The 26,067-nt window shown below is 43.6% G+C and overlaps 2 protein-coding genes across 3 annotated transcripts in view; one reads left to right on the forward strand and one right to left on the reverse strand.

The window, feature by feature from the left end:
- Window positions 1-14,242, reverse strand: part of CFAP77 (cilia and flagella associated protein 77) — a 59,842-nt gene extending 45,600 nt beyond the window's left edge. Inside the window, exon 1 of the mRNA XM_051807694.1 lies at window positions 13,829-14,242. Within this exon, the coding sequence (XP_051663654.1) occupies window positions 13,829-13,954 (126 nt within the window). The 5' untranslated portion in view covers window positions 13,955-14,242. The remainder of the gene's footprint in view (window positions 1-13,828) is intronic.
- Window positions 14,243-14,327: 85 nt separating this feature from the next.
- Window positions 14,328-24,021, forward strand: TTF1 (transcription termination factor 1). 2 transcript variants are annotated; one of them, XM_051807464.1, is made up of 13 exons: window positions 14,328-14,365; window positions 14,594-14,698; window positions 15,029-15,128; window positions 15,306-16,173; window positions 16,945-17,195; window positions 17,986-18,171; window positions 19,537-19,615; window positions 19,885-20,015; window positions 20,527-20,755; window positions 21,037-21,126; window positions 21,335-21,400; window positions 21,989-22,074; window positions 22,472-24,021. In XM_051807464.1, exons 3-13 carry the CDS (start codon window positions 15,059-15,061, stop codon window positions 22,630-22,632), a joined length of 2,217 nt encoding a protein of 738 aa, XP_051663424.1. In that variant the 5' UTR covers window positions 14,328-14,365; window positions 14,594-14,698; window positions 15,029-15,058; the 3' UTR covers window positions 22,633-24,021. The 2 variants fall into 2 exon arrangements, with proteins under 2 accessions (XP_051663424.1, XP_051663423.1); XM_051807463.1 differs by lacking the exon at window positions 14,328-14,365 and adding an exon at window positions 14,436-14,460.
- The last annotated feature ends 2,046 nt before the right edge of the window (window positions 24,022-26,067 follow it).

Genomic DNA, 26,067 nt, shown 5'->3' on the forward strand with positions numbered 1-26,067 from the left:
CAAGGGATAAAGCTGCTGAACCCTCACAGTGAGGTCCAAAAGCAATTTAAATCTCTTCCCCTCTCTCCCTGCTCCCAATTTCTCCATCCCAGTTGTTGTTAGATGCATCAGCTGAGAAGGAGAGTTAGAGAGTGACACTAATAAGGAGGGCTCAGACGCACTAAGAGTATTAAAAGGTTAGGTCATGGTGTGTTCTATTAAACAGAATATTAATTGAATTCTTGACATCTGAGGTGAACTGTGACATGCTCATGGGATAAATATTGCATTTAACAGAGCATCATGACCTAAAGCTCTAAATACTATTGAGCATCAGTGCCAATCCCTCACAATAGATCTTGGCCTCAGTCCTCGGGGTACGGATGCTCCCTTGGAGTTTTGGAAGCTTGAGCTTAAAAACAGGTTTCACATTTCTTGTTTCTGGTCTCAGTTAAGTCCAAAATTGCTTCTTCCATCTCAAGGAAGACCTTTGGTTACAGGCTCTTAATAAAAAGCTGGAACTGGACGTTTCAAATGCCACGTGTTACAACCTATTGGACACGGTTCAAGAAAGGTTGAGAGAAAATTTCTCCACCTCTACCCCCACACCGTAAAGAAGATTAAAACATTAAAAAGACCAATTAAAAATAGGGAATCTCATGGCAACATTTTCATTAACCCTCCCCGGTTCTTCTTTCTGTCTCATTAGTCGTCACAGGGAGAGGAAGGATCATTTTAATTAGCAGCATTGTAAAGCTTTATTTAAGGCAACTGCCCCTCCTGCTGCTCTCTGGATTACCCTGATGGCTTATAAATACAATACCAAATCATTAACAGCCAAAAACAACACCGCTGAAGGGTCTGGAAGAAAGAAGATCCACTATGGTCAATGTTTAGGGCTCTTTAACAATGTCCTTTCTCCTTATTCAGGCATAATTCAAGCGTAATATTGGGCTTTACAAAACAACTCAATATCCTCTTACAGCAAAGCCCTTTCTAGCTGAGGATACCATGTGTTCAACTTTCTTCCCCTTTGTTTTCATGGCAGTGAAAGCACAGAACCACATCTGATGGGATAGACACGGTAGATAAGGTCACAGGTTTTCCAGCATCCCAATTTAGAATTACTTGTAAAATTCCCAAATTAAAGGGACTGCAGCAGCCCGCTAACAACCTTGTAGGAGGGAGGTGGGCAACAAGACCCCAACTGGGGGAGCCTGATGGAGCATTGTAGAAAGAGGTTCTTGAGAGTTTAGGAAGAAAACAAAGTGAGGGCCCATATTTCATGGAGAGGAAATTGCTTTTCCCAATTCTCGCTTGCTGAATTTCACATTTTTGCAGGAATTAGCCCAAAGGGTCTGTTCTGGTAAGAAACCTTCAGCCAGTGTTTCCAGCCAGCAGTTTCCATGGCTGGGAGTGCAGCCCAGAGCACAGGTCCATGCAGAAGAGGTATTTGCCTCCCTCCCACCCATGAATTTCATCACTGCACTGCCCAGGCTTATTTTCAAACTACTTTGAGTCACTACACTGCAGTCAGGGGTTAGATGCAAACCAAGATCTCTCACCCCCTTGCAGGATCCTGAATCAGAGATGTATTAATGGAACCAAACAGATCTTAAATACCCCAATACTTGGGAAGATCTGAACTTGCCTCCCAGCCCCTGGATATTTCACAGTCCTGCACGTGAACAGAACATTTTCATTCTGGACCACACTGCAGGATCTCCCTCTTTTGTGTCCAGCAGAACAGTGATGAAAACATCCCATTTTTAAAGATGTAAGCTGTAACATTTTTAAAAATGGCCTCCTTGCCAAGAAGCCACAACTCTATTAGGATCATTAGGACTCTATTAGGATTATTAGAACTATTAGGAGTCCCCATTTAGATCTGTGGCCTACTTTCCCTGACCTGAATATTTAACTATGGATTCCTCAGCACACCTGGGTGCTGCAACCTCTTATTGTTCATCACTGTCCAGCCAAGGCAGCTCAGTTTTTCCCTTGGAGCAAACTATTAGCTACACGTGGGAGTTTAAGTGCTGTGAATACTAAAAAGTGGAGTTTTTATGTTGGGATCACAGTCAGGATTTGATTCTTCAAAGTCATAACATGCCACAGTTGAAAGTTGCTGCTGAGTTGCCACATTGCATTAAGGTGTATTAACCACCTAATTCTTCCACTTTATTGCTTGGCAAAAAGAAAACCAGACCAGAGGACAAAAACTCTTAACATTGAAGTCTGAAAATATCAAGTTCATCTCCCCCTGAAAGCAAGCTCGCCCTGACTTCAGCTGGAGCACTGAGCAGAATGTGGAGCTAATATTGGTTTCTGCAAAAACAAGGTGCACGTTCCTTAAGAAAGGTTTAAAAATTATTCTGAATGCTTGATGTTACCTATGTGAACTATTTAAAGTAATAACAAAAAGGAAGACAGTAATGATATATCACTGAATGATTAATGTCTTTCTATATGGAGTTTATTTTATATTAAGTCAAGGTCTGTGGAGGTTTGCAGGGAGAGGTGATATCTTTTATGGAAGTAATTGCTATGTGTCAGACTGTCACAAATGTAAGGGAATTAGAAACAAGTAAAATATTTCCAGTTAAAAAAAAAAAAAAGGAGGAGAGGGAACACCAAAGTTCGAGTTTGGGACTGAACAGAACCTCTGTCTCCATCTCAGCTCCGAGAGACTGAGCAGGTCACGGACCTGAGCTACTGTCACCCAATGCCACCATCCAAACTGGGGGTCACAGACCTGAGCTACTGTCACCCAATGCCACCATCCAAACTGGGGGAGCCTCACAGAGGCCAGAGCACTGCCAGGCCTGAGCAGGAGAACTGCAGCTTCAAGGGATCTCAGTCTCCAGAGATCACAGATGCTCAACTCAAAACCAGACAGTGAAAAATAGTCTGAGTAACAGTCATTGTAAAAGTTTATATAGGAGTTGCTTTGTTTTCTATTTAAAGCTGCACTGTATTTTTCTTGTAATACATTTTTAATGACTTATAAGGCCTAGTTATTTATTCTCCTGAAGCCAAATGCTTTCTCTACCCTGATAATGCAAGGGAGTGAGCTTTGCACAGCAGAGCTCCCAGGGAGATGCCTGGATCTGCTCCCTGCACTGGCAGCAGGCTGGGGGACCCCACATGGCCCTGGGGACCCCCACAGCACCCAAGGCACTGCTGCCCAGGCACCCCCAGCCTGCAGCTCCCCACTGCCTGTCTGCACAGGGACTGCCTGTGCAGGGCCCTCCCTGGGCCAGAATATTTTCAAATTAGTAATTATTCTATCTGCACACGAGGGAGCATGTTTTTATGGTTATTTTGCTTTACTTTTCTTAATCCAAAATTAACTTTAGTTAAAAAACAACCCCCAAACCTGCAGTGCCATGTAGGCAGTGGCCCCTTCCATCTATGTGCTGAAAAGTTGAGTAGAATGCACAACAGGCCAAAATAAGCAGAAGATGGGACTCTTTGAAATGGCAGCTTTTTGCAGGAAATATAATTAATCTGCTAAACCAGCATCCATCTCTAAGCACAAATGCTGATTGCCTCATGATGAGTCTAACCAGAATGGTATTAACTCTACTGTTCTTTCTAAATTGTTATATACCCAATATTTTCTTTTGACTCTTCTTTATATTTAGATTAATAACTATGTAATCACTTCATTAGTTTATTTAGATTATGTTATTTTAGGAAATGATTGTTTAGATCAGCCCTGTCCTTCCCATCTAACTGTGCCTTCCCAGAATTGAATAATATCTGAGGAAACCAATTAATTGCAACTCGCCTGCTGTAATGGGGTCTGCTCTACAATGTGGCAAAGCCTAATGGAGTTTTAATTTCCCCGTGGTGAGTCAACATTTGCTTAAAGAGAGGACACTGTTAGAGCAAACCACTGCCTGGGAGAAGTCTGTGAGGCTGTTCAGGCATCCTGGGGCTTTGGTGGGGGTAAAATTCACAGTGGGGTGTAGCTGGGGCATCAGAGATCCTCCAATTCCCACCACAGGCTGAAGTTTCCTGTGGAGTTGCAGAACATGCCCTATATGGGCTCCCAGGCTGCACCTCCCAACCTTGCAGGGATCCTGGGGGCTAAAATGAATTTGTCACCCCCTGAAGGTTTGACAGCCCTTTTTAATGCATGGTCTTCCTTAGGAAACATTTATTTAACTGTCTTGGGTCCTGCCTGTGCAGTTGTACCAGCAAGTCCTTGTCGTGGAGCAGAAGCCCATTGTGGTGAGGGGCTGGCAGAAACAAAACCTCATCCCTGAGGACCCTGCTGGGAGACACATGGGACAGCAGAATTGACAATGAGATTTTTCCATTAATTGGCTTGTTCAGAGTATTTAGTACTGCCAGAAGTTACATTTGGGATTCTGGGGGGGGGGAGGCAAAGCACTCAGAGCCCTTTGACATGCCCCTGGTCCCTCCCTGGCTCAGGCCCTGAGCCCCTTCCCAAAGCTCAGCCTACACTGTTGACTAATGACTGTTTTGCTTGGCAAACACTGACAAACTTCTCAAGTCGGTCTGATCTGCCTTCCCCAATCGTCTGACAGCTTAAAAGGTTTGAAACAAAAGCTACATTATGATGCAACCAAATTCAGCAGCATCTGATTAACAAAAAGGAGGCCACAGCTACCTGACAGCAGCCGGTGGTTATTTTTTTATTTCTAAAACAAACTGATGGCCTCAAACATTCATACATGGTTTTTATTTTTTTGTTTAAATGTCTCATTTCCAGCTTTGTTTTTCTTTTGGATCGTGCAGGGAAATAAAGTTTTGCAATTCTTCTTCTCATAATAAGTCTGTCCAAAAATGATGCTGCTCGTTGTGTTGAAAGATGGTTTCATTTTCTACTCAAAATTGGTATGAAAAATTTGCCTTGCCAAATGAACATTGTATACTGAACTTGTCAAATCCTCTCTCCTGACACAAATAAAAGATAACATTGGGTGGCAGCATGTAAAACAGCACTGACAAGACAGCTAGGATGGAAGCAAAGAAATGCATATTTTTCTCTTTCTCTCTTCCAGAGCAGGGAATGGGAATGATCCAGGTGAGCTGGCGTGTTACAACCAAAAATACATCATCTAAAGACTTAACAAGCCATTTCAAGGCAGATTCTAAGAAGAACATAAGCGATTCCATTTCTGATTAGCAAAATCATGACAAAAGTTTCAACTTTTTTCCAGGCAACCAAGAAAGCTGCTAAGTAGGAAGAGTGGTTGGATAAAAGGAGGAATTCAGTTAAAAGTTCCCAACTCTGCTGTGTAGGCTGGAAGGACTACTCCTAGCACTGCTGAAAATTATTCCAAATATATTTAAAAATAAATAAGGTAATGATAGCATTTTCATTAGATGTGCAGTCTCACCATGTAAGTGATTTTTTTTCTTATTAAAATTGTTGATTGAAGGCTGTTAGCTGTTTACCAGCCCAAAATTACATTTCTTCTCTCCTAGGGGTTGCCTCTTAAAAAAAAAAAAAAAAAAATCACAACAACTGCATAGTTAGAAACAAGAGAAGACTCCTAAAACTGCAGTTTCTGTTTGGGGGGGTAGTGGGAGGCAGGAATACAAGCATGAAACACAGATTGCACCTTCAAATCCCCGATGGCATCACGCTTCTTTGTTCTGCTAAGAAAAATTAACCTCAATCTCGGCTCAAGGTCCCCCGATTGATTATCATAGTCATTTAAATACTGTAATCTCATTTTCAGCATCAGGGAAAGGGAGCGAAAAGAAGAAAAAGAGAAAGAGGTGGGGAAGCAAGGGGGAGAGAGAAAGAGAAAACAGAATAAATTATCTGACAAAAGGAAAAAAGGGCCTTTCTGCTTACGGAGCCTATTTCAGATCCTTCCACTTGATTGGAAAAGTTGATGAAGTTTAAATGAAGCAGAATTAGAGGCTCAGGCCACTGAGTATTGACAGGGGCCCATGGAAGAATGTGCAATTCAATAGGCCTGATTTCTGTGGAAAACAGGGGAAAGGCCTAAATGGTATAATCTTCAATCAAATCTAACATCGACACTGACAAGGCAGGGTAATGAGATAGGCCAGATCAGGCATGTTGGTTAAAGAAATTAATCCCTCTCGCTGCACCAAGAGTTCAGCTTTGATGCCTATTGTGGAGAGCCCCGGCCCAGCCTATCTAAATGCTAACTAACCACGGGGGTGATCTGGGACTGTGCTTTTCAGCGCTGGGGCTAAGCTGGGAATGGTTTTAGCTCCCTGACTATGGCAGAGGTGGGATTGCAGCCCCTCTCCGCGGCTCCAGGAGCGCTGGGACAGAGCCTGGCAAGGATGAGGGATGGAGCTTGTGTGGGGAAACTTGGGTTGGGGTTAGAGCAGGGCTTTAACACCCCATAATACGTGGTCATTAGTGGAGTTACAGGCACCTCCTGACCATCCCGTTGGCATCTCCTGGGAGCTGGAAGGGTGATGGAGACAGCAAATGTTGGGAAGTTGAAAAGCTGCAAACAAAGGGGCTCTTCTACCTGGGTGAGCAGCCCGAAGCTCCTCATAAAAACCAGTGATATTTTTCAGGCTACTTCGCTCTTTACAAGGTTCACTGTGTTTGCTTTACTGATTTTTATTCCCCCAGCCTGGGAGTTACACTATTATTTTTAATCAGGTTTCACTTGTAAGATTTTTAGGCACAAATCCTGTGTTGGTTTGCTTAAACAAATCAAACTAGAGGTATTTCCCTTGAAGTTTTCTTAAAGGCTGTTGTTGGAAATCTAGTAATAAGAGTCCCACTTCCATTTATCTATGCTACTTCAAATAAATGTGAGTAGAAAAGTCAATGTAATTTATTTTATAAAATACAAATGGTTAAAAAGGAAAATATTCTCAGAAATGCAGGTTCTATCTAATCTGTACAATGTGAGCAGCCAAGCAAGAACAAAACAATCCCTGCTAGATGACAAAGGCTTCTCAAATTCAATAATTAGGCATAAGAGCAGCTCTAAGAATTTGCATGGAAAGCAATCTGCCCTTGGGGAAAGTGAGGCTAAAAACTTGCAAAAATGAGGAGCTGAAAATGTTGGTCCCTGTGATTGCTGAGGACGGGCTCCGTTTGCTCTGTGTTCTGCCAGGCAGCACTCAAAAAGGAGGGGAATGATTGTGGGGAAGGTAAAAATAAAGAGCTTTTCACCTTTCCCTTGGGCAGCTGCCCCGCAGTTGCCTGTCTAACACCCTCCTGTCCAGGACTGTCCTCACTGAGCCCCCACCAGCCTCTCCTCTGTGCTCAGGGCACTTTCTGGTGCCTCTTCCAGAGAAGGAGGGGTATTTATTGGTGGTGGAGTGGGAAGCTGAGGATGGAGAGGAAAGAGGGGAGAGCTGTTTGTGTTCTCTTACAAGTTTTAGCTGGGTCTCAGGTGCTGCTCTCAGTCTGCTGGGCTTGGTGTTCCTGGAGAAGGGTTGGTGGGTTAAGGTCATATTAGTGGGATTTGGAATATCCCTGACTTGGTCTGAAAATAATCTCTTGCCTTAGTGTGGCTCAAGACCAGCACTATAAACTGGTGGGGGCTCTCCCCCAAAGTTTCTTAAATCTTTCAGATAATAAAGCCTAAGTTTTAGGTTCATCATAAAAATTTATATCCTGCTGCAGCTCTGGGTGCACTGTGAATGTATGGACCCATTTGTGAGCCTTTTTCATTTTAGTTTTTTCCCTATTCTGCCCTCATTCTCTCATCCTTTGGCTTAATTTTTGCTTTTACATCACCACCAAATGAGGCAAGAGGCTGTACAGATGTTCTGTGCTATGACAATGCTGCCATTAGGGTCATAATGCAACAATTTGGTCTAACCATTATTATTGTGCTGGCTGACTTCAATAATGCACTTTTAAATCAAAGAGCCTTTGAAGCTTTATTTCCATTGTATTAGACAAATAAACATAGAAGATTTTCACGAACATAAAAGGCATTCACCTTGTAACGTTTCTGGGCTTATTAGTCTCACCAATTTGCATTGTTTTGTTCACATAAAGGATCAAAATGCCCTTTTGCTTGATTTTGCATCCTGCATGTGGATCTTGGGGGTGAGCAGCTCCGAATGCCTGGTGCTGCTGGTGCTGTCCCTCTGCCTGCTGAATCACAGCTGGCAGTGTGCAGCCCAAGTCCTGTGTTCAAATAACCAGGAGTAAAAAAAACCACTCCTTTCGCTCATGCAGAATGTTTATTTGCCTCTTGGAAATACCTTATTTATTTCAGTGGTGTCTGTGCGAAATATGGGAGGGCACTAAAGCTCATAAGGAGTTTAATTTTTAGTGTACCAAATAATTCATTTAAAAATCTTAAATGAGTTCATGCTGAGAAGAAAACCCTTAGAAGTCGGAGCATTGGAAAGAAAGCTCAGAACCAAACCTAATGATTATTTGACTAACCAGCCCTTCATTAGCTTATTTCTCTAATGAATTATTGAGCTGTACAATGTAGACATTTCAGAATACATTTTTAAAAGCACAACACTGGTCTTAGATTGCAAAAATATAATGGTACGAGTGATATAATAATAATAGTAATAAGCACACAAAATGCTGCCTAAACACTAATTAAACCTCAGTGTCCCCAAGCAGGAAGCACAGAAGGCAGGATGCTCAGCACATGCAGTGATTTGAGGTAAATAGTATAATTAACAGCAAATAAGACAACCTTATTGCAAATACAGCTCAAGGCACTTGTGGCCACTCTGCTCTGTGTTGTGGGGGTTCTTTACCTGAGCAGACAAACTAAAACCTGGTCTCTGACCAAATTTTCAACAGATGTATTGATTCCAAACAGCTGAGAGCAGGTTTAGGTTAGGAGAGGAAACAGAGTTATGTAAATCATCAAAGCTAACACCTGAGGGAAGTTATCTAAATATTCTGGAAGCTGCCTGACAGAGTTGTGATGCCAGCAGCAGAGCTGGGCCACGTGGAAGCAGCTCTGAGATCTTGGCTGTGGCTGAAGGCCCAGATCACTGGAAGAGAGCAGGGATAAGGGGATCTGACATCCCTGCCTGGGCTGTCTCAGCTCACTCAGAGCCTGGGTGCCCTGTCACTGCCAGTCCTCACACAGACACTACCCCTGCACGTTTCTGATGGCTCATCCAGCCCTCTCTGAGCATCCAGCCATGGGGGTATTTTTAAGGAAGCCTCTCTTTTAGCACCTTCCCTTCCTGCCCAGGTCAGCAATCCTTGCACAAAGGTGGGTGAGGAGTACACAGGTGAGTGGTGCCTCCTGGTTCTGCCCTGGGAAGGGGCTTGGAGAGATGGGAGTGTGGTTCTGGGTTCACCTTGGCTCCTCAGCAGGCTGGTGCAAGAAAAGCTAAAGAAGATGAGTGGATTTGGAGAGAATGTTAAAAAGAAAAGTGGATTTGGAGAGAATGTTAAAAAGAAACACCTCACAGTAAGGTAAGGGATAAAGGCTTAAAGATTGAACACAACAGTCAGATGTAAAAGCCCCACTGCAGCCACAGTGCAGGTTTATTAATAATGCTTCAGCTACAGTGATGGAAAACCTGTCCTTTCAGTAATTACTGTTTGCAAGAGATGTTTGTGATGATGCAGTTTACAGCTCCAAGTTCTAACATTCTTTTTCACACCATGCATTTGTCCATGTTTGTCTCTTGCTTAATTACAGCTTTTTTTCCCCTTTTTTCACGATGTGACACAATTTTAGTTTGATCAAATGTCCCTGCTTGCTTTTGTAGTGTCCATCCTGTGGTTCATTCCAGAAACTGAAATGATTTTGCAACAACTTTCAGCAGTGCCTTGTTCTGTGGCAGAAATACTTCAAGAGGAGTGAGAGGAAAAACCAAAGCCTGGTGAGTGATTCTGCCTTTACCTGGTACCCACTTAGGGAGTGGAGTCCTGTGGCCACCTGGTTAGTGCCCTGTTGTTACCCCCACCCTCCCTGAGAATGGAGAAGCTCCTGGGGGAGCCCAGGGAGAGCTCTCCTGTGCCTCCTCTTCCTCCACAAAAAGGGCAGTTCACTCTCCCTGGTTTAGTGAATCCTTCCTCTGCTGGGATTACTGGACCCTCGTGTGCCAGTTCCTGTGGGTTTGTGAGCTTTTTTTGATCATATATTCTTCTTCTGGAGATTGTAGCCACTGAAATTTTATTGCTGGAGTCCTGTGGCTTTTGTTCAGTCCTATTTGGAAAAAAGAAAAAATTCTAGCCCTAAGGGCCAGAGAGGAAAGCTTAGGAAAATGAATCCTAAATGGCCTGGCATTCAGACCAATAAAGAGAGCCTGGCATCAATTTCCATGTAAATAATCAGCTTTTAAAACAAATATTGCACATTCCAGCAGTTCTGTTTGTTAAATCTCTGTCTCTCCTGCAGCCTGGACTGAGACCTGGTACCAGCCTTTCCTGTGCTCTCACCATCCTCCTCTTCCTCCTCAGAACTGCCAGTTCTGAAACAACTTTTTCCATGTTGAGAGCTGCTGTGGGGGCTCTGAAGGTGAGTCAGGTGCCTCTTGCTCTGAGGGCATTTCCTGGAGAGCAGTTCCCTACTTTCTGCATGTCCTGGGGCTCCACTTAAACAGGTAGGAGGATGCTTTGGCACGTGGGGCTGAATTCTCCATTTACCTTCACACCCCAGGGATATGTCTGATTTCACACTGGTGACACAATGACTTTGGAACTTATTTATGCCATGTTATCCAGAAGATCTCCATATAAATGTCACCAAACTTCTATGGACAACTTTTTCTGTAGTTCCTGTTGAGCATGCTGGGGGTTAAGTGTGGTAAGCTCTTTATTTCCTTCCCAGAGCTGGTTTATTTTTGTAACACAGGAATTTTCAGTAAGTTTGTACTGGGAAAGTGCTTGGCTAAGGCTTTTATTGGTGAAAACAAACCAAAAATGCTTCGCTCAGTTTTTCACTGGCATCAGTAGATGAAATACTTTCCTCAGTTTTATGCTGCAAGCAAATATATATATTGATAACTCATTTAACTCCTCAATTAATTAAAACACATCCTGCATTCTAGCAGAGAAAAATTAGAGCATTTATCCCTAGAAGTCTTGATGTGAGAAGATGATGGTTTTAGTCTGTGATAGCCAGTGTGTGTGGACACATCCTGGTGGGATGGGACTGGGCAGAGCCAGAAACAGTCTGGGCAGTGGTCTCGTTTGGATACGTGATGCCACATTTAGAAGATAAATAAAAGAACTTGGAGAGAAAGCAGCAGATCCTGTTGTTGGCTGCTGCAAAGTGGGGGTATGTCACACTTTCACCAAGGTTTTGGGGACCAAGTGTCCCATCCATCACTCCTGGGCCTCAGGTTCCTGTGTATTTGCTGTCCAGAGGATCTGAATGGCAGCTGCTGGAGCTGTGTGTTCCTCATACCCTCCCTCAGCTGCCAGCAGCACTTGTCCAAGCAGCAGTTGTCTCAAAACCTTTTGTCCCTTTCTTCTAAACCATCTCTGTGTCCTTGGTTTTCAGGTGGCCCTGCACAGCGTGAGGGCTGGGACCTGCTGGCCAGCCTCTCCAAAATGCCATTTCCCCAGGGCTCTCCTGAGGGAAAAGAGTCTCCAGATTGCAGCTGGAAGCAGGAGATGTGGCAGAGGGCTGATGCTGTAAGTATGCCAGTGCTAGTGAGTGCACCAGTGAGGGGGACTGGCCAAGTGCCAGCGTTCACCCAGTCAAATGCCATCCCTTCCCTGTCACCTCCTGGCAGTGAAGGACACCCTGGTAAATCCAGCATTTGCTGGGGCACAGCACAGTGTGGGAAGGCAGCTGGCAGGGGGGCAGCAGTTTGCTGCCACAAACTTTACAACAGAACCTACCACGAGGTGAAATTACTGCTGTTTCCAGGAGTAAAACCATCCCTGGTAACAGCCCGGCTGCTCCATGCTCAAGGATTCCATCAGGTGGATGCAAATGTCCTTACATCCCTACCAGCAGGCACCCCCCTGGCAAGGAAGCCCTGAGAGAACAGGAATTGTCCAGAATGCTAAAATCTAACAATATTTTTTTTCCCCAAAAAAACTTGCTCTAATTTTAGTTTTACCTGGCCACAGAGCAGAAATCCAGATTGGAAGGGACCTTAAAGTTCATCCAGTTCCACTCCCTGCCATGGGCAGGGACACCTTCCACTATCCCAGGTTGCTCCAAGCCCTGCCCAACCTGGCCTTGGACTTCCAGGGACGGGGCAGCCACAGCTTCTCTGGGCAACCTGTGCCAGGGCCTCACTACCCTCACAGGGAAGAGTTTTCTCCTGGTATCTGATCTAACCCTGCCCTCTGTGAGTTTGAAGCCATTCCCCCTTGTCCTGTCACTACAAGCCCTTGTAAATAGTCTTCCTCCAGTGTTATAATTCTCCCAGTGTTCCATTTGTGGAGCTGGGATTCACGGGTGGTTTATACATATTGCAATTTAAGGAATGTAAATAAGTAGAATTGACCCAAGCCCTTCAATTATGCCTTTGCATACCTGAAATGCCATATAATTACATGTTTTTCTGATGCATATTCAGGCATTACCTACAAGGGTATTTACCAACACCCTTTGCTGAGAAAGGCAGATCAGTTTGGAGGGATGAGGAAGGTGTGGGGCTGCCTCCATCCCGAGGAGGTTCACATTCTGTGTCACACCAGCTCTTTCTAGGGGGCAACTAGGTGAGAAATCACCCCTTATTCCATATTTAAGCAAAGAAACTTCCCATCAAATTTACAGGATCCAGAGGAAAAGAAAGAAAGTAGAAGTTGTGGATTTGAACAAGTGAAGCTGCTTTTGAGTTCTGATGCAAAGCCTGCTTTTCTTTTTTTCTTTGCCTGATATAATTTCCAAACATATTTTTAGAGTTTCATGAGAAAGCAAGAAAAGTTATTCAACGTTGCAAAGACTAAAATTTTCAGCGATATTCCAAACTTTTTATGGCTGATTTCCAAGCCAGGAGAGAGCTCAAGAGCGGAACTCCGCGGTTAAAGTGTCACCGCTGGCTGTGCTGGGAAAACAAGGCTTTGGAGCAGAACCTCGGCAGGGAAAGTACCAAAGAGCAGCCGGTCCAGCTGCACCCGCCGTGTCCCCCGGCCCGGAGGGCTCGGGGCTCGTTCCCTGCTGGGGACCGGGCTGGGAGCGCTGGTTCGGGCACGAAGCTGTTCCGCGAGTGCCATCCAGGGGACGGGAGCTGCACTTTCAGCTGCTGCTCGGTCCGGGGCAGGCGGGGTTAAAGCGGGACCTGCGGTGGGCTGAGGAGGTCGAGGAGGAGGAACCAACCGAAGGGAGATGCCTAAAACTTCGTAAGGCCCGCCCCGAGCTCGGCCGGTGGGCAGGGCGGGGATACAAGTTGAGAAGTGTCAGGAGTTTGAGAAGGGACCAGAGCCTCCACAGCAGGGCTGGAAATCCTAATTACAGAATCCTTAAGGTTGGAAAAGCCCTCCAAGATCATCGAGTCCCACCTTTGACCAACATTGTCAGCCAGATCGGAGCACTGAGTGCCATGTCCAGCCATTCTTTGGACACATCCAGGGATGGAGACTCCCCCACCTCCCTGGGCAGCCCCTTCCAGTGCTGGTGGTATTTAGGTGCAGTTTGTGTGTCACCCTCCTCTGCCTCATCTTCTGGGGGGGATGAAGAGCCACCTCAGTGACATCCCCGTCCCTGTCCCCGAGCTCCCCAAACCGTGGGACCCCAGACTGGGAAAACCCCCGACCCTCACAGGGAGAACTCTGTACCCGTCGCCCTCTGGGACCACTGGGACTTTAAAACACGAAGGAGCAGCGAGGAAACCCAATTTCCCCTCCCGTTTTCAACTTTAACGGGAACCTTTTCCGCTCAGGAGCTGCCGCGGGGACGGTGACCCCCCCCTCCTGCCCTCCCGGGGGTCCCGTTCGCAGTGGGGTCGCGGGGCTCACCTTGATGATGAGCGGGTTTTCGAACATGCTGAGCCGGATCACCCCGAGCCGCTCGTTCTCGGTGCCCGGGCCCGCCTCGGCCAAGGTCATGGGCCGCCGCCGGGGCCCCGCCTTGCCCCCCGCCATGGCCGGGGGGCTCTCGGGGGTCCCTGTTCACGGGGGTCTCCTGGCGGTGCCGGTCCGGGAGTCTCGGTGGTCCCGGTGCCGGTCCCGAGGCTCTCTTGCCAGCCCTGGTCCCCGTCCCGGTCCCGGGGATTGTCTCTGCAGTCTCAGTCTCGGTCCCAGTGTGTCTCTCTCTCTGCGCTCCTGGTCCCGGGGGGTCGGTCCCGGTCCCGGGGGGTCTCTCCCGGTGCCGGTCCCGGTCCCACCGATCGCGGGGCGCGCGCGGCGTCGCCCGTCTCCCGGGCAACGGGCGGTGCGCCGCTCTCACGGGTCCGGCCGGGGGCCCTTCCGCCGAGGGGAACGGAAGATCCGGCGGCCGCGGGGCGCGGGGGGGACGGCAGCACGGGCGGACGGCGGTGCGGGCAGACCCCACGTGTAGGTGACGGGGCCGGAGCCGGTCCGGGGTTCATGAGGGGTTTTGGGGGTTCCTGAGGGGCTGCGGGGTCCTGGCGCCGCCGACAACGCCTTGGGTGCGTGTCCACGGTAGTCCCAGGACGGCGGAGGGGAGCGGCGGGGCCCTGCCCTCGGCCGGGCCTACGGGCGGGTTTATAGGTAAACGGGCGCTGTGAGGAGCTGTGTGAGCGGTTCGGTGTCTGCCCACAGGGCCTTCGGCAGCCGGTGATGCCCGGCGCCGGCCAGCGCTACAGACTGCCCTGGGGCTGCGAAATTCAAGGGCTCGCGTTGCGAACGTGACGCGAGTGTTGCGCGGTAAGTACTTTTTCTATATGCTGGATGTGGAAAACGTGCTGAAAATCCTTCGTGCCTGCTCTGTGTAACTGTATTCTTCAGGAATTGCCGTGTGTGGGACAGAGCCGGCAGGGCTGAGCTCAGCATAGGCCGGTTTGAGCGCGGGCAGAACCCGTCAGAAGCTTCTAATTAGAGAATTGGATTTAGTGCTGATTAGTCTGATATTTCTCTGTTAATTTTAACTTGTTGCTGCTTCAGTGCTGAAAGCAGAGTTGAACAAAACAGTCTGACGGTGCTTAGTTACTCAAAATCAAACTAATAGTTATTAAAGTGTGTATTTTGCTGTTCCAGGAAGGCACTTTCAGGCTGAGTCCAGCTGTGATGCACATCTGTTCCACAAAGAAGGTGTCAGTTTTTCATAGGCACTCTGCAAAACCAGCTGGTTTGAAAAGTGAGTGTTTTTATTTGATGTTCCTAAGATAAAATGGAGCATTTAATTTGTAAAGTTTTGGGTGAGTTTTGTGCTTTTTGTTGTTTTTTTTGGGGGGGGGAGGGCTTTGTGCTGTTTAACGCGTGTCATGGTAAATAAATCACAACGCTCCAATAAAGCTCTTGTCTTTTATCTAAGAAAAAATGAAAGGAATGGCATGTACAGATGATTTTCAAGGCCAGGATTTCCTCAAGAAGAGGAAGAAGAAGAAGAGAAAACAAAAGGAGTGCAACGACCAACATGGGAATGATGAGAGTGGGGAAGACCCGGAGCTCGGCCGAGCTTCTCCTCTGCTGTTTGAAAACTCAGGAGCACAGGGTGGGGAGGGCAGCCAGAAGAAGAAGAAAAAAGCCCAAAACAAGGGTGAGAAGCAGCAGGCTTCCATAGCTGATTATTGTGTGAGAGTAGACCAGGAAATTACCAATGGAACTGGAGTGGAGGCTTCCCAGAAGAAAAGGAAGCAGGAATGCAGTGAGAGCATGGACGAGCAGAGCGATGTCACCTGTGTGTTGGTGAACCAGCACAGCCCTGGGGGCTGCCAGGGCAGCACTCTGGATTATGTGTACATTAAAAAAAACCCCAAGAAGAAAAAGAAAAAAGTAAAGGTGCCTGAAGCGGGTGAGGAGCGTGAGGGGCCTCCCTCCCAAAGACCCAGCGAAAACAGCAGAGAGAAACTCAGGAAGAAGAAGAAAAAAAGGAGAGGCAGCAGTGCCCAGGGTGGGCAGGAGGACACAGATGGAGCTGTTGACCAGGCATTGTTGTCATCTCCAGGGCAAAACAGGCCAGTGGGGGACAAAGGGTGGCCTTTACCTGCCCAGAAGGGGCAGAGGCACAAGGATGGTGACTCTGATGCTGCTTCTGCCACGAGCGAGCCCTCAGTACCTGCTGATTTTTCCACACCCAGGAAAGCACCTGATCAAGCTCAGAGAACTCCAGGACATGCTAAAAAGGCAATTAAAAGCAGTGCTTTTGTCATGGAAGAAAGTTCTTCAGAGTCAGATGAGATGTAAGTTTAGGAGTTCTTTTTTGGTTTTTTTTTTAATGTTATTTGGGTCCACAGATTTTTCTTCATTCTGTTTTGTATGTATTTTAAAGAAAAACTTTTAACTTACACAGCATATTGAGATGTTAGAGACCTACTTTAAAAACTTCTTTATCTTATGGAAATACAATAACAATTTATAAGAATGCACTACTGTAGCCTTCAGTGTGGGCTCTTTTCTCCTTTCTAAAACCTGTAGATATAGAAATAATTTAAGTTCAAGCAATTCATATTTAGTAAAAAAAAAAGAGGGGAGGAGGAAAGAAGGGAGTTTGTGTGTTAAATTTGGTATTTATAGTGAACATGTGCATTTTAACCAAGCAACTAGTAAGGTCACCTAAAGAATTTAATGTTTTGTGCAGACAAATGTTCTTGTAAGTAGCTCTTGATGCTTTTACAGTGTCTAGAACCCACAATAACTGCACTAGTAAGGGACAGATGGAAAAAAATCTGTGTGCCAGTGGTACCAAGAGACACTATTTCTTCAGTATGTCCAAGGGTGAGAGCTTTGTGGATTTTCTAAACCTCAGAAAGCTCTTTGACTATTGTAAGTATAGAAATTTGATAATAAATTATATGTGTGTTAAGAGGTTGGAAATACAAGGGGGTGGATGTGTGAAGTGTTCCTTTAATGAATGGGCACGTTCATTCTTTTAGTGGTAGAGATGCTAAGAAAAATCTCTGGTTTGGAGTTCTAGTGGTGTATTTATGTCTGGTTTTGTTTTTAAATATCAGGACCCCAGAACCCTCAGCATCAAACAACAAGAAGAACCAGAACAGTTCCTTTGCTGAGATGGCAGCCTCTGATGAGGTGAGTCTGGATGATGATGAATACGTGGACTCTTTCACGTCTTCATTCGTGGATTTGGATACTGCCAGAGAAGAACTGAAAGAGTTTATTCCTCATGTGAAGAATATCTCAGACACTTCCATCAGGAAGATGGCTGGAAGAGACCTGGCAAGGTTTAAACAGTTTAAAAAACAAGGTGAGCTCTCTAAAATACTGTTGCAGCGAGGAAGTGTTGCCCGTAACAAAGACACAAACCAACCTGAGGACTAGCGTCCCAAGTCAGGATTCCAAAGACCCTCATTCTCAGTTCAGCTTTTATACTTTTACACAAACAAGTTTACGTGCAGTTTCCACAGCAAAACAGTTACATTTAGTTACAAACAAGCTCATACTTCATACTGATAACAATTAATAATCATCTACTTTAATCATAAATCTGCTTAAGCTGTCTTACCCCTAGAAACTGTTTAACAGATCCTTACCACATCCAAGGTAACAAATCATTATATACATGCTTGACTAAATCCTTTGATTATTGTTTCCACTTCTTCAGCACATTCCATGCTCACAAACAAGGTTGCTAACTTACTACTTTGGAGCGTTGCTTTCTAGGCCTACTCTCCTACTAAGCCTTAGCTATTCTACTACTAAATTTGAATTGCTCTGTAACAGAAGGACTGTGCTCGTGTTTTGACAGAGGGAAAATAGGTATTTGTATCATGCCTGTTGCATCCATTCACTTCATTCCAACTGACATATTTTCTGTTTCTCTGTTTTGTAGCATCTACTTTCTAATTGTTGAATTACAGTCCAAACTGTGTGTGTAAATTACTGGTTTGTCTCTTGCAATTTTCTTTTTTCCCCTTTGGATTTGTTGATCTCTTGTTAAATCTGAGTTAAAACCTGAAACATATAAAAGATGGTGCTTGAGGTTTGACTTGGTTTTTTGTTTGTTTGTTTGTTTTTTTTACCTTTGTGTATTTTAGGCATGGCTGTCAAGTTTGGCAGATTTACCCGGAAAGAAAACGATCAAATCCGGAAAAATGTTGAGGAGTTCTTATCCATCAGTGGGATAGACAGTGCTGAGAAACTCCTGTTCACTTCCAGGTATCCAGAAGATAAAGAAACAATCAATCGCCTCAAGGCAAAGCATCAGTTCTGTGAGAAAATTTGTAAGTATTTTAGTTCCTTCTCAAACAGCTGAATGTTCCATTCCACAGCCTGGTGATACCATGATATATTTTTTTAAACTAATTTTTATTGAAAAGCACTGATATTGCTGAATTTGGTGAAAAAAGGAGCATGCTGGTGAGATGATGTTCTTGATAAGAAGAGAACATAATACTGTGAAGATTATCTGGTCTTAGGTAGGAAGAGTTTAGAGATGATAAAATATCAAGACCAGTAGCACTTAAAGAGCTTCAAACTTTTATATTTAGGCTTTATGGCTTTGGGTGCATTATTTGTTGGGCAGTAATTAAGGTTATTAATGGCAGCTGTGATTGATTTAAGTCCTGTCTGAAATTGTCAACTGTTCTTAGAGCACATAAATAGGTGGCAGGTGCAGGACTGAGTGAGGGCAGAAACTTGAGAAAGGATGACTTTAGCCAAACAGTCAGTTTTCCAAGACTTGAGGAAAACAGAATTCTTATGGCTATGATTCTGTTTGTAGGAGGAGCACCTCTTTTTTTTTTTTTTTCCCTCTTTACTCATTTTATTGGGCTTTTCTTGGCTAGAAAACATTCAGACTTCACCTGGCAAACGTGTTCATTGTGTAACATCTCTGCTGAATCTGCTCAGGCCACTTTCTCAGGGGCTTCATTCTGTGAATTCATGCAGGCAAGGCAGAGTAAATGGCAACCTGTAATGGATTGGGATTTAAGGGTCAAAGAGGCTACAGATTTGTTCCTCTCTGATTGTTTCACACACACAGGTCCCTCTGCACTGTCACATTTGCCCAACGTTGACTTCTGTTCCAGTCTGGGAGTTTGCTCCTGGTCTGGGAAAACTTGGCAGGAAGTCACATCAGTGTTCTGTGACTTGCAGTCACCTCTCCTGGGCAATGTTCACCAAGGTTGTCATGTGTTCCCAGAAATTGGATCTTCCCTTCAGCAGAGATCTTCACTGGTTTTGCTGGCCTGCCTTTCCCAGCTGAAATACTCTGTGTGCAGAAGGACAGTGTCTCCTCAGCCTCCTCACTGGTGGCTGTCTCATGTCTCTCTATGAACAGGAGTATTCACTATGTCAGTTAAATTTTAATTACACCTGGATCAAATGCACAGCCAGTCCACAGAGTTTGTAGCTTGTGAGGAGCAGGTTTGTGCCTGAGAGTTCAGAAGTTCAGTGTCTGATACTCACCCACACGTGTGCAGGGGTACATTATCTTGAGGGGAGAGAATCTGTTGTTGGCAGCACAGTCATGAAAATGTGTGGTGTTGGGTTTGGGTTTTGGTTTGCCATTTTTTTTTATTATTTTTTTTTAAAGTGGCCTCACCACTGCAAGAAATGTTTCTTAAAAATGATCCTTTACCTTCTAGCTGAGGGCATACCCCGACCCTGGAGGCTGATATATTACAGAGCAAGGAAGATGTTTGACCCAAATAATTATAAAGGAAGGTAAGGAATAATTTAAGGGTTTCTGAATGCTCATGTTGGTTATTTTTGCATGAAAAATTTATATAAAAGAAGATCATTTTTCCCATTTGTGCCAGTTACTGTGTCTTAATGGACAGGTCATTTTTCTGACTAGTCCTTACTGATTCCTCTCTTCTAAAATGTGACTTGAAGTGGTAGTGATGAGTAACATTGATCACCTGTAGAGGTTACAGCTCTTTTAAAAGATTGAAATGGTTTGAATTTACAGCAGTGCCCATTTCCTCAACCAGGTACACTAAGGAAGAAAAAGAACAATTAAAGAAGTATCAGGCTATGCATGGCAATGACTGGAAGAAGATTTCTGAGCTGATGTCCCGTTCTAACCTCTCAGTTGCTATGAAATTCTCTGAAATCAAGTCAGGTATGTAATTTTAAGAAAAGCCATTAATTTTGTGTAATGCTATTTGAGAAGTTATATTAGAACTGTATGTTTTATGTACCCTACACATGAAGAAGTCCCTCAAGTGTGTGGGTTTTTTAAAAATTAATAATTATTTTGCAGTGGTGGTCCTTTTCTTCAGACTACTGATTGCATTTTCATATGGAAGGGATAAGAACCGTCTCTGATAGAAAAGGGAAAAGAAGTGGAACAAATACAACTCCTTATTAAACAGAACTGACATACAAATAGATGCTTTCACAGGGAGGGCAGAAGGAGTTTGGCAGGCAGGTTTTAAAAACTAGGGATCAGACTGTTCTTTAGTGATTAGGCTGAACTCTCAAGTCCGGTATGGAGAGGAGTTTCTAGGAGGTGTGTTAAGAAGCTGGTCTGTAAATAATAACAATGCAAAGTGAAACACTTGCTCTTTTGCCTCTTTCCCTAATCCTATATGATAAATTATGCCTCAATCTGGTGGTTTTTTCAATTTTAGCTATTAATTATGGTCCTTGGACAAAGGAAGAGATCCAGAAGTTAAAGCATGCAGTGAAGGAAGTGATGAGGAAGAAACTGGAAATGGAAGATGGAAGTTCTCCTTCCTCCCTGGAACAGTCAAACAGGGATCTCTGGGTTGACCGTGAGAAACTGTGCCAGCATCTCCCATGGACTGAGATTGAAACCAAAGTGGGAAGTCGATACTGGAGACAATGTAAACAGAAATGGTAAGGGTTTGTGCTCACCTGAGATAATCAGATGTGTTCTGGGGAGTATTTCTTTTGTGCTTTGTGCTGTCATGATCATTTGGTAGGACATGTAATAGATCGTAGACAACAGAAGAGGTGTTGCAAATGTGTCTGAGACAAATAACTCTTTGCTAGCTGGGGTAAGTTTTCTTTTTGCTGTGATAGCAAAGCCTGATTTCTGCCTCTCTGTGACAGCAGTAGCATCTTGATGCTTGGAATTTCTTGAAATGATAGAAACCTGTTTCTCTGTGTTTTCAAAGGAATTCAATTTTAGTAAAGAAGATGTCCAAAGGGCAGACGTTACATAGATGGATCAAGGGAGTACAGAACAAGATCACTCTTATTAAAAGGTACAGTTCAGAGGCACTGGGATGTTGGTTCTGAGCTGGTTTATAAAAGCTTGCAGGGGGAGAACGGCCTGCTTGCAGGCTCAATATGTGTTTTGCAACCATTCTTACTCTGGACTAAATGTCCTGTGCCTTCTGACTTGGGGGAGCTGGGGGCACTGAATTATGGCTTGAATTCTGCCTGCAAACTGTTCCTGTCTTACATTCACAGGCTGTATGAAATGAAAGTGGAGGATGCCAATGAAGTAAACTGGGAAGAACTCGGTGATGCTATCGGGTAAACCTTTTCCCCCTCTTTTTATGGATAGAAAGGGTAGTTGAAGCAGATGAATCAAAGTTCTTAGAGCTCTATAACCACAGCATATGTTCACTTTGACAACATACAGTTGTATATCCTGGGATATCACTGAGCAGGAAACCATCCCTACAGGATCTGAAACTTGCTTTTAACCACATCAGGAAACTCTTGGCATTCCAAATATTGTGTTGTGTATCTGTGCTTCCAAGTGTTAATCAACAAATGGGAAAAAGGGATGATTATAGGCTTGTGTAATACAATATAAAAAGTTGTCTTCCAAATAAAGGAGTGTTGACTATGAAATTACCAGTCCTGTAAATGCTGAACTTCCCCTTTTTCCACATTCTTTGTTTCATTTACTGTGTGTGATGGCACTGTGCAGGTTCTTACCTTCAAGGGGAATTGCTGTCTTGAAAACCTACTTTAATTACAATTTGAATTCCATCCTTTCTACCTAAAGCTAAGCTATTTTTTGACTGGCATCACTCGTGAATGGATAACTCAGTAACAACCAAGCTTTGTGCCAGTTCCTTGCACCACTGATTCTTTGACCTCTTCTCTTTGCAGAGATGTCCCTACAACCTATCTTCAAGTACAGTTTTATAGGCTAAAAGTCTCCTTTGTCCCTTCTTGGCAAAAAAAGACTTTTTCTGGTCAGTATCCCAGCTGTTTGTATATACTCCTTAAGGTTTTGGCTTGAATCTAATAAAGAATGCTTATTCTAGTTGAATTTTCTCCTATGTATCTTACCCCTAATTGGCTAAAATCTTGGGCTTTATACTTATTTTACTGATTTTTATTTTTTTTTTATAACTTTCAATGTCATCTTTGTGCAGTGCATGTGAGCCTCTTTTTAACACCTTGGCTTTAAAAGTTTTATGACTGTGCATTTTAATTTATCTTTGCATGTTTGTATGTAGTGGTGTTCCTGCAGCCACAGTGATCAGAACAGTACAGACATTTTGTGCATTTAACACAACGTTATTTCTGTCTGTGGGGTCCTGTTCCCTAACAGATCCAATTAAAACTAATTTTTCTTTTTTCCCCTAGAAATTATGGATTTTCTGTATCAATACAAGCTCCCAGAATTAGAAGAAAAGTTAAGAAAAAAGCAGTGGAAGCACCTTGGTTCTGGTGATTTATCAGCCAGTCAGGAGAGAAAGGCTTTCCGATTCAGTGACATTTTTGACTCCAGTGAAGAGAGTGATTAATGGACTGTCCTAAAAGCAACTCCTAATTTGCATTTTTAACTGCAGATGGATCTGGTTGAGAGTGGGTGCAGCTCAACAACTGCAGGTACACAGGCTGTGGAGTGATGGGAAAAGTCAAGATGGGCACATCTGATTTTCTTTTTTCATATTGAAGACTGAGTTCAACAGAGCTTTTGTGCTACTTTTTATTACTTTCATTTAGCTCTGGTTTTAGAAACCTTCATTGCTTTTTAAATACAATTTTTTCACTGCTTTGTTTCCTGTGAAGTTGAAAACTACTCTTTTCCCTTTATGAATAAACTTGGTTTTCAGAACTTTATTTTTCTTTATTTAAAATTCATGAAATTGGAAAAAGGTTTTCAATTTGGTTTTAAATCTCTGTAATAACCAGTCCTTAAGACATCTGCATTGATGGAAACAGCACAACTTTCAACTTGTTTTTTTTAGAGGTATATCTTGTTCTTAAAAGCACCTAATTTTATTTTTGATGTAGACTTACACTTTTCTCAACCCTCCTAGATAAAAAGGATATTTGTCCATTTCTGTTCATAATTGTAATGTTATTTCATGCTAAAACCAAACCAGTGCATTTGAAATGTTTTTGTTAATATTTGGAATATAGACACAAAACAGACAGTGTAAATATATATATACATGTGCATACACATACTTTTATTGTGTCAAGGATAATTTCTACATTTTAATATGAAAATTGAGCAATAAGATGGGAGTTTTTACTCATGGCTTTGTATGATATTTTTATCTCTCTGCCCAGAGTGATTATTTGTAAATTGACTGTGAAAAAAACCCCCAAAAATATCTTACTGTGTAAAGTGTTTGTATGGCTTGTTTATATTTCCCATGCACTGTTTTAGAAAATAATGCAAGAAGACTCAGGCTCTGCTTTTCGAGGGTCATTTTGATAAATTCTTTAATAATTGTTACTGAAAATCCAGAACTTTCAATGGCTTGAAATAAAGGCCTTGTTGGAGGGTCTGGAATGTGACTTGTAGCAAAGGATTTTAAAGGAGAACTTGCCATATTTAACTGTGTCTGGCTTTAGTCTCTCTCAAGATAGTGGGATTTTTGTGGGACAGGCAGGACACCCCCTGTGATCAGCCACTGGTACAAGGGTAAGTTTTCCAGCCCAGACATGAAGTAGGGCAGAGGGGAAGAAAACATACACCAGTTCTTCTCTTGTTTTGTGGGTTTGAAGGTGAAAAGCTGCAAAACTTGGACTTTTACATCTAAACAGTTTGTGTTTTTCAAGGATTTTTTTCCCCTGGAATATGGAAATCTCTGAATTGTCTGCAGGCTGGAGCACAAACAACTGTCTCGTTGTAGAGTTTATAGAGTGGGTATCACAGAAATAAACTTCTACCTCCATAATGAGATTTATTTTATTCTTTGCTTTAAAGGAAAACTGTTGTGGATGAGTGGAATGCACCTCCCTCAAAAAAGAGAAGCAGCAATATGTTTTACTGTGGTAAATTCAGTGGAATTCAGAGTTTAACAGTGGTTTATCAAGATTCAGTAAGTTTGATGGCAAAGTTCACCTTATTAATTACTGCATGGAAGAGACATAAAAAGGAAAATTGAGTTAGAATCAAGGCAGAATGATTCACAAAGAGTCTGGAGACACAAAGGGTAAGAAAGACCCTCTTGTTGAGTCATGAGGTTCAGAATGGACCCCTTTGAGGGGGTCTCAGAGAGGAGTCTGGGTGCAGCTGGATCCAGGCTTAGTCCCCCACATGGTCAGTGGTTTATATATGTAAAATTTATAATTAATACTGAGTAGCCCCATGGATTAGTAATGTTTCTTTACTGCTAATCCTGTAGGTGTCACTCAACCAAGGATCTCTCAGAGTAAGGGATCTCTCATCTTTGGGCAATGAAGGATCTCAGAAAAGGAATCTCAAACCTTGAGAGGTTTCCCTGCTCCAGGGAGTCACCCACCCACCCTGCAGTCGAGCTGCAGTTCAGTCTCATTAGGGTGAGATAGCTGTCAGTTAGTCAGTAGTATAGACAACACAGCTGTCTTTGTTTTAGCTCTGCTATCTCATTCTCTACTTTCATTATCTTGCATGTTTGGGTTTCAAAACCACCTTCCAAAATATTTTTCCGAGGCACTTTCACTCCCTTGGCCCTGAGCCAGGAGCATTCCAGCTCACAGAATCACTGCAGGGCATGAGGCCTGTTGCTGCATCACAGAAACTCCTAAAAGAAGACTTCCTGATACTTGTTAAAAGCAGTTTTTCTGCAACATGTATGTCAGGGCAGGTACTGTAAATTTGAAGCCATCACTGCACTGCCTGCTTTGGGAAAACACCTGAGAAAAGAGTGTGTCTGTCCCTGGGAGTGGAGTAAGGAAACTCCTTACCTGCATCTCCTTAGATAAAATGGGTGTAATCTATTTGCAAGTCTTTGCAGGAGGAGAGCAGTTGTTGATTGTTTCCCAGGTGCTGAATAATGGTATGAGGAAGCAGCTTCTCCCTTTGCCATCCTCTTACCCAGGCCCATGGGAACACAGGCATAGGAAGGCAGTTGTTTCACATGGATATTTAAATATTATTGCTAACAGCCAACTCTGCAGAGGTTTAAAAAAAAACCCAAACAGACTTCACAGAAGGCTGAGGGAAATAACATTGACAAAGCTTTGTGTATCAGGCTGCATTATAAATAAGAGCATGACAGATCCTTGAAGTGTAGAAAGCACTTGAAAAAACACCTAAAAACTTGGGTGTTTCAAGCAGATGTGTCTCTTCAAGCATTTTCCTGATGTGTTCATGGCCTGAGTGGTGTTATCAAAGGCAGAGACAGATGAGTTCCAAGGGTTGTGTTTGCAGCAGAGACACACTTCAAAGCTGAGGAGCGTTATGGTGGCAGCAGCTGGAGATCAAACAGGGACTTGCCTTTTTTCACCCCCTGCACCTGTAAGGTCTTAAACAAGGATCACACAATCATCACGGAATATGCTGAGTTGGGAGGGACCCACAAAGACCATCGAGTCCGAAAGAGAGCTGTTAAATAGTGTATACTGAAAAGCTGCTGAATCCTGTATATTCCCAATTAAGCCTGGATTTATTAAAATAGTTAATAAAGAACTAACGTAGAATTATTTTAAGCCGAAGTTATGTATACTTTAATGTAATAAGAACCTTGCATTTTTGGTTAACTTGCTGAGAATTTTCTAACTTTTAGATAATGGATATAGTTTTTGCAACTGGGAAAAAACCCATAACTTTTGCAAGTAAATAGGATGTATCTCTTCAATGGACAAGTAACCAATCAGCATTTGACATTCAAGGATGGGAAGTAATTCATCCAAGATAAAAAAGCTACATCATACAAAGGATTTTTATGGACTAGAAACCAAAGATTTATACAGTGAGGAGGTGTAGAAAGGCAGGATTTAACATGAATGTGTAAAGACCT

The sequence above is a fragment of the Manacus candei genome, unplaced genomic scaffold, assembly GCF_025592945.1.
Source record: "Manacus candei isolate 608988 ecotype Guabito, Panama unplaced genomic scaffold, ASM2559294v1 h1tg000071l, whole genome shotgun sequence".
Lineage (NCBI taxonomy): Eukaryota > Metazoa > Chordata > Aves > Passeriformes > Pipridae > Manacus > Manacus candei.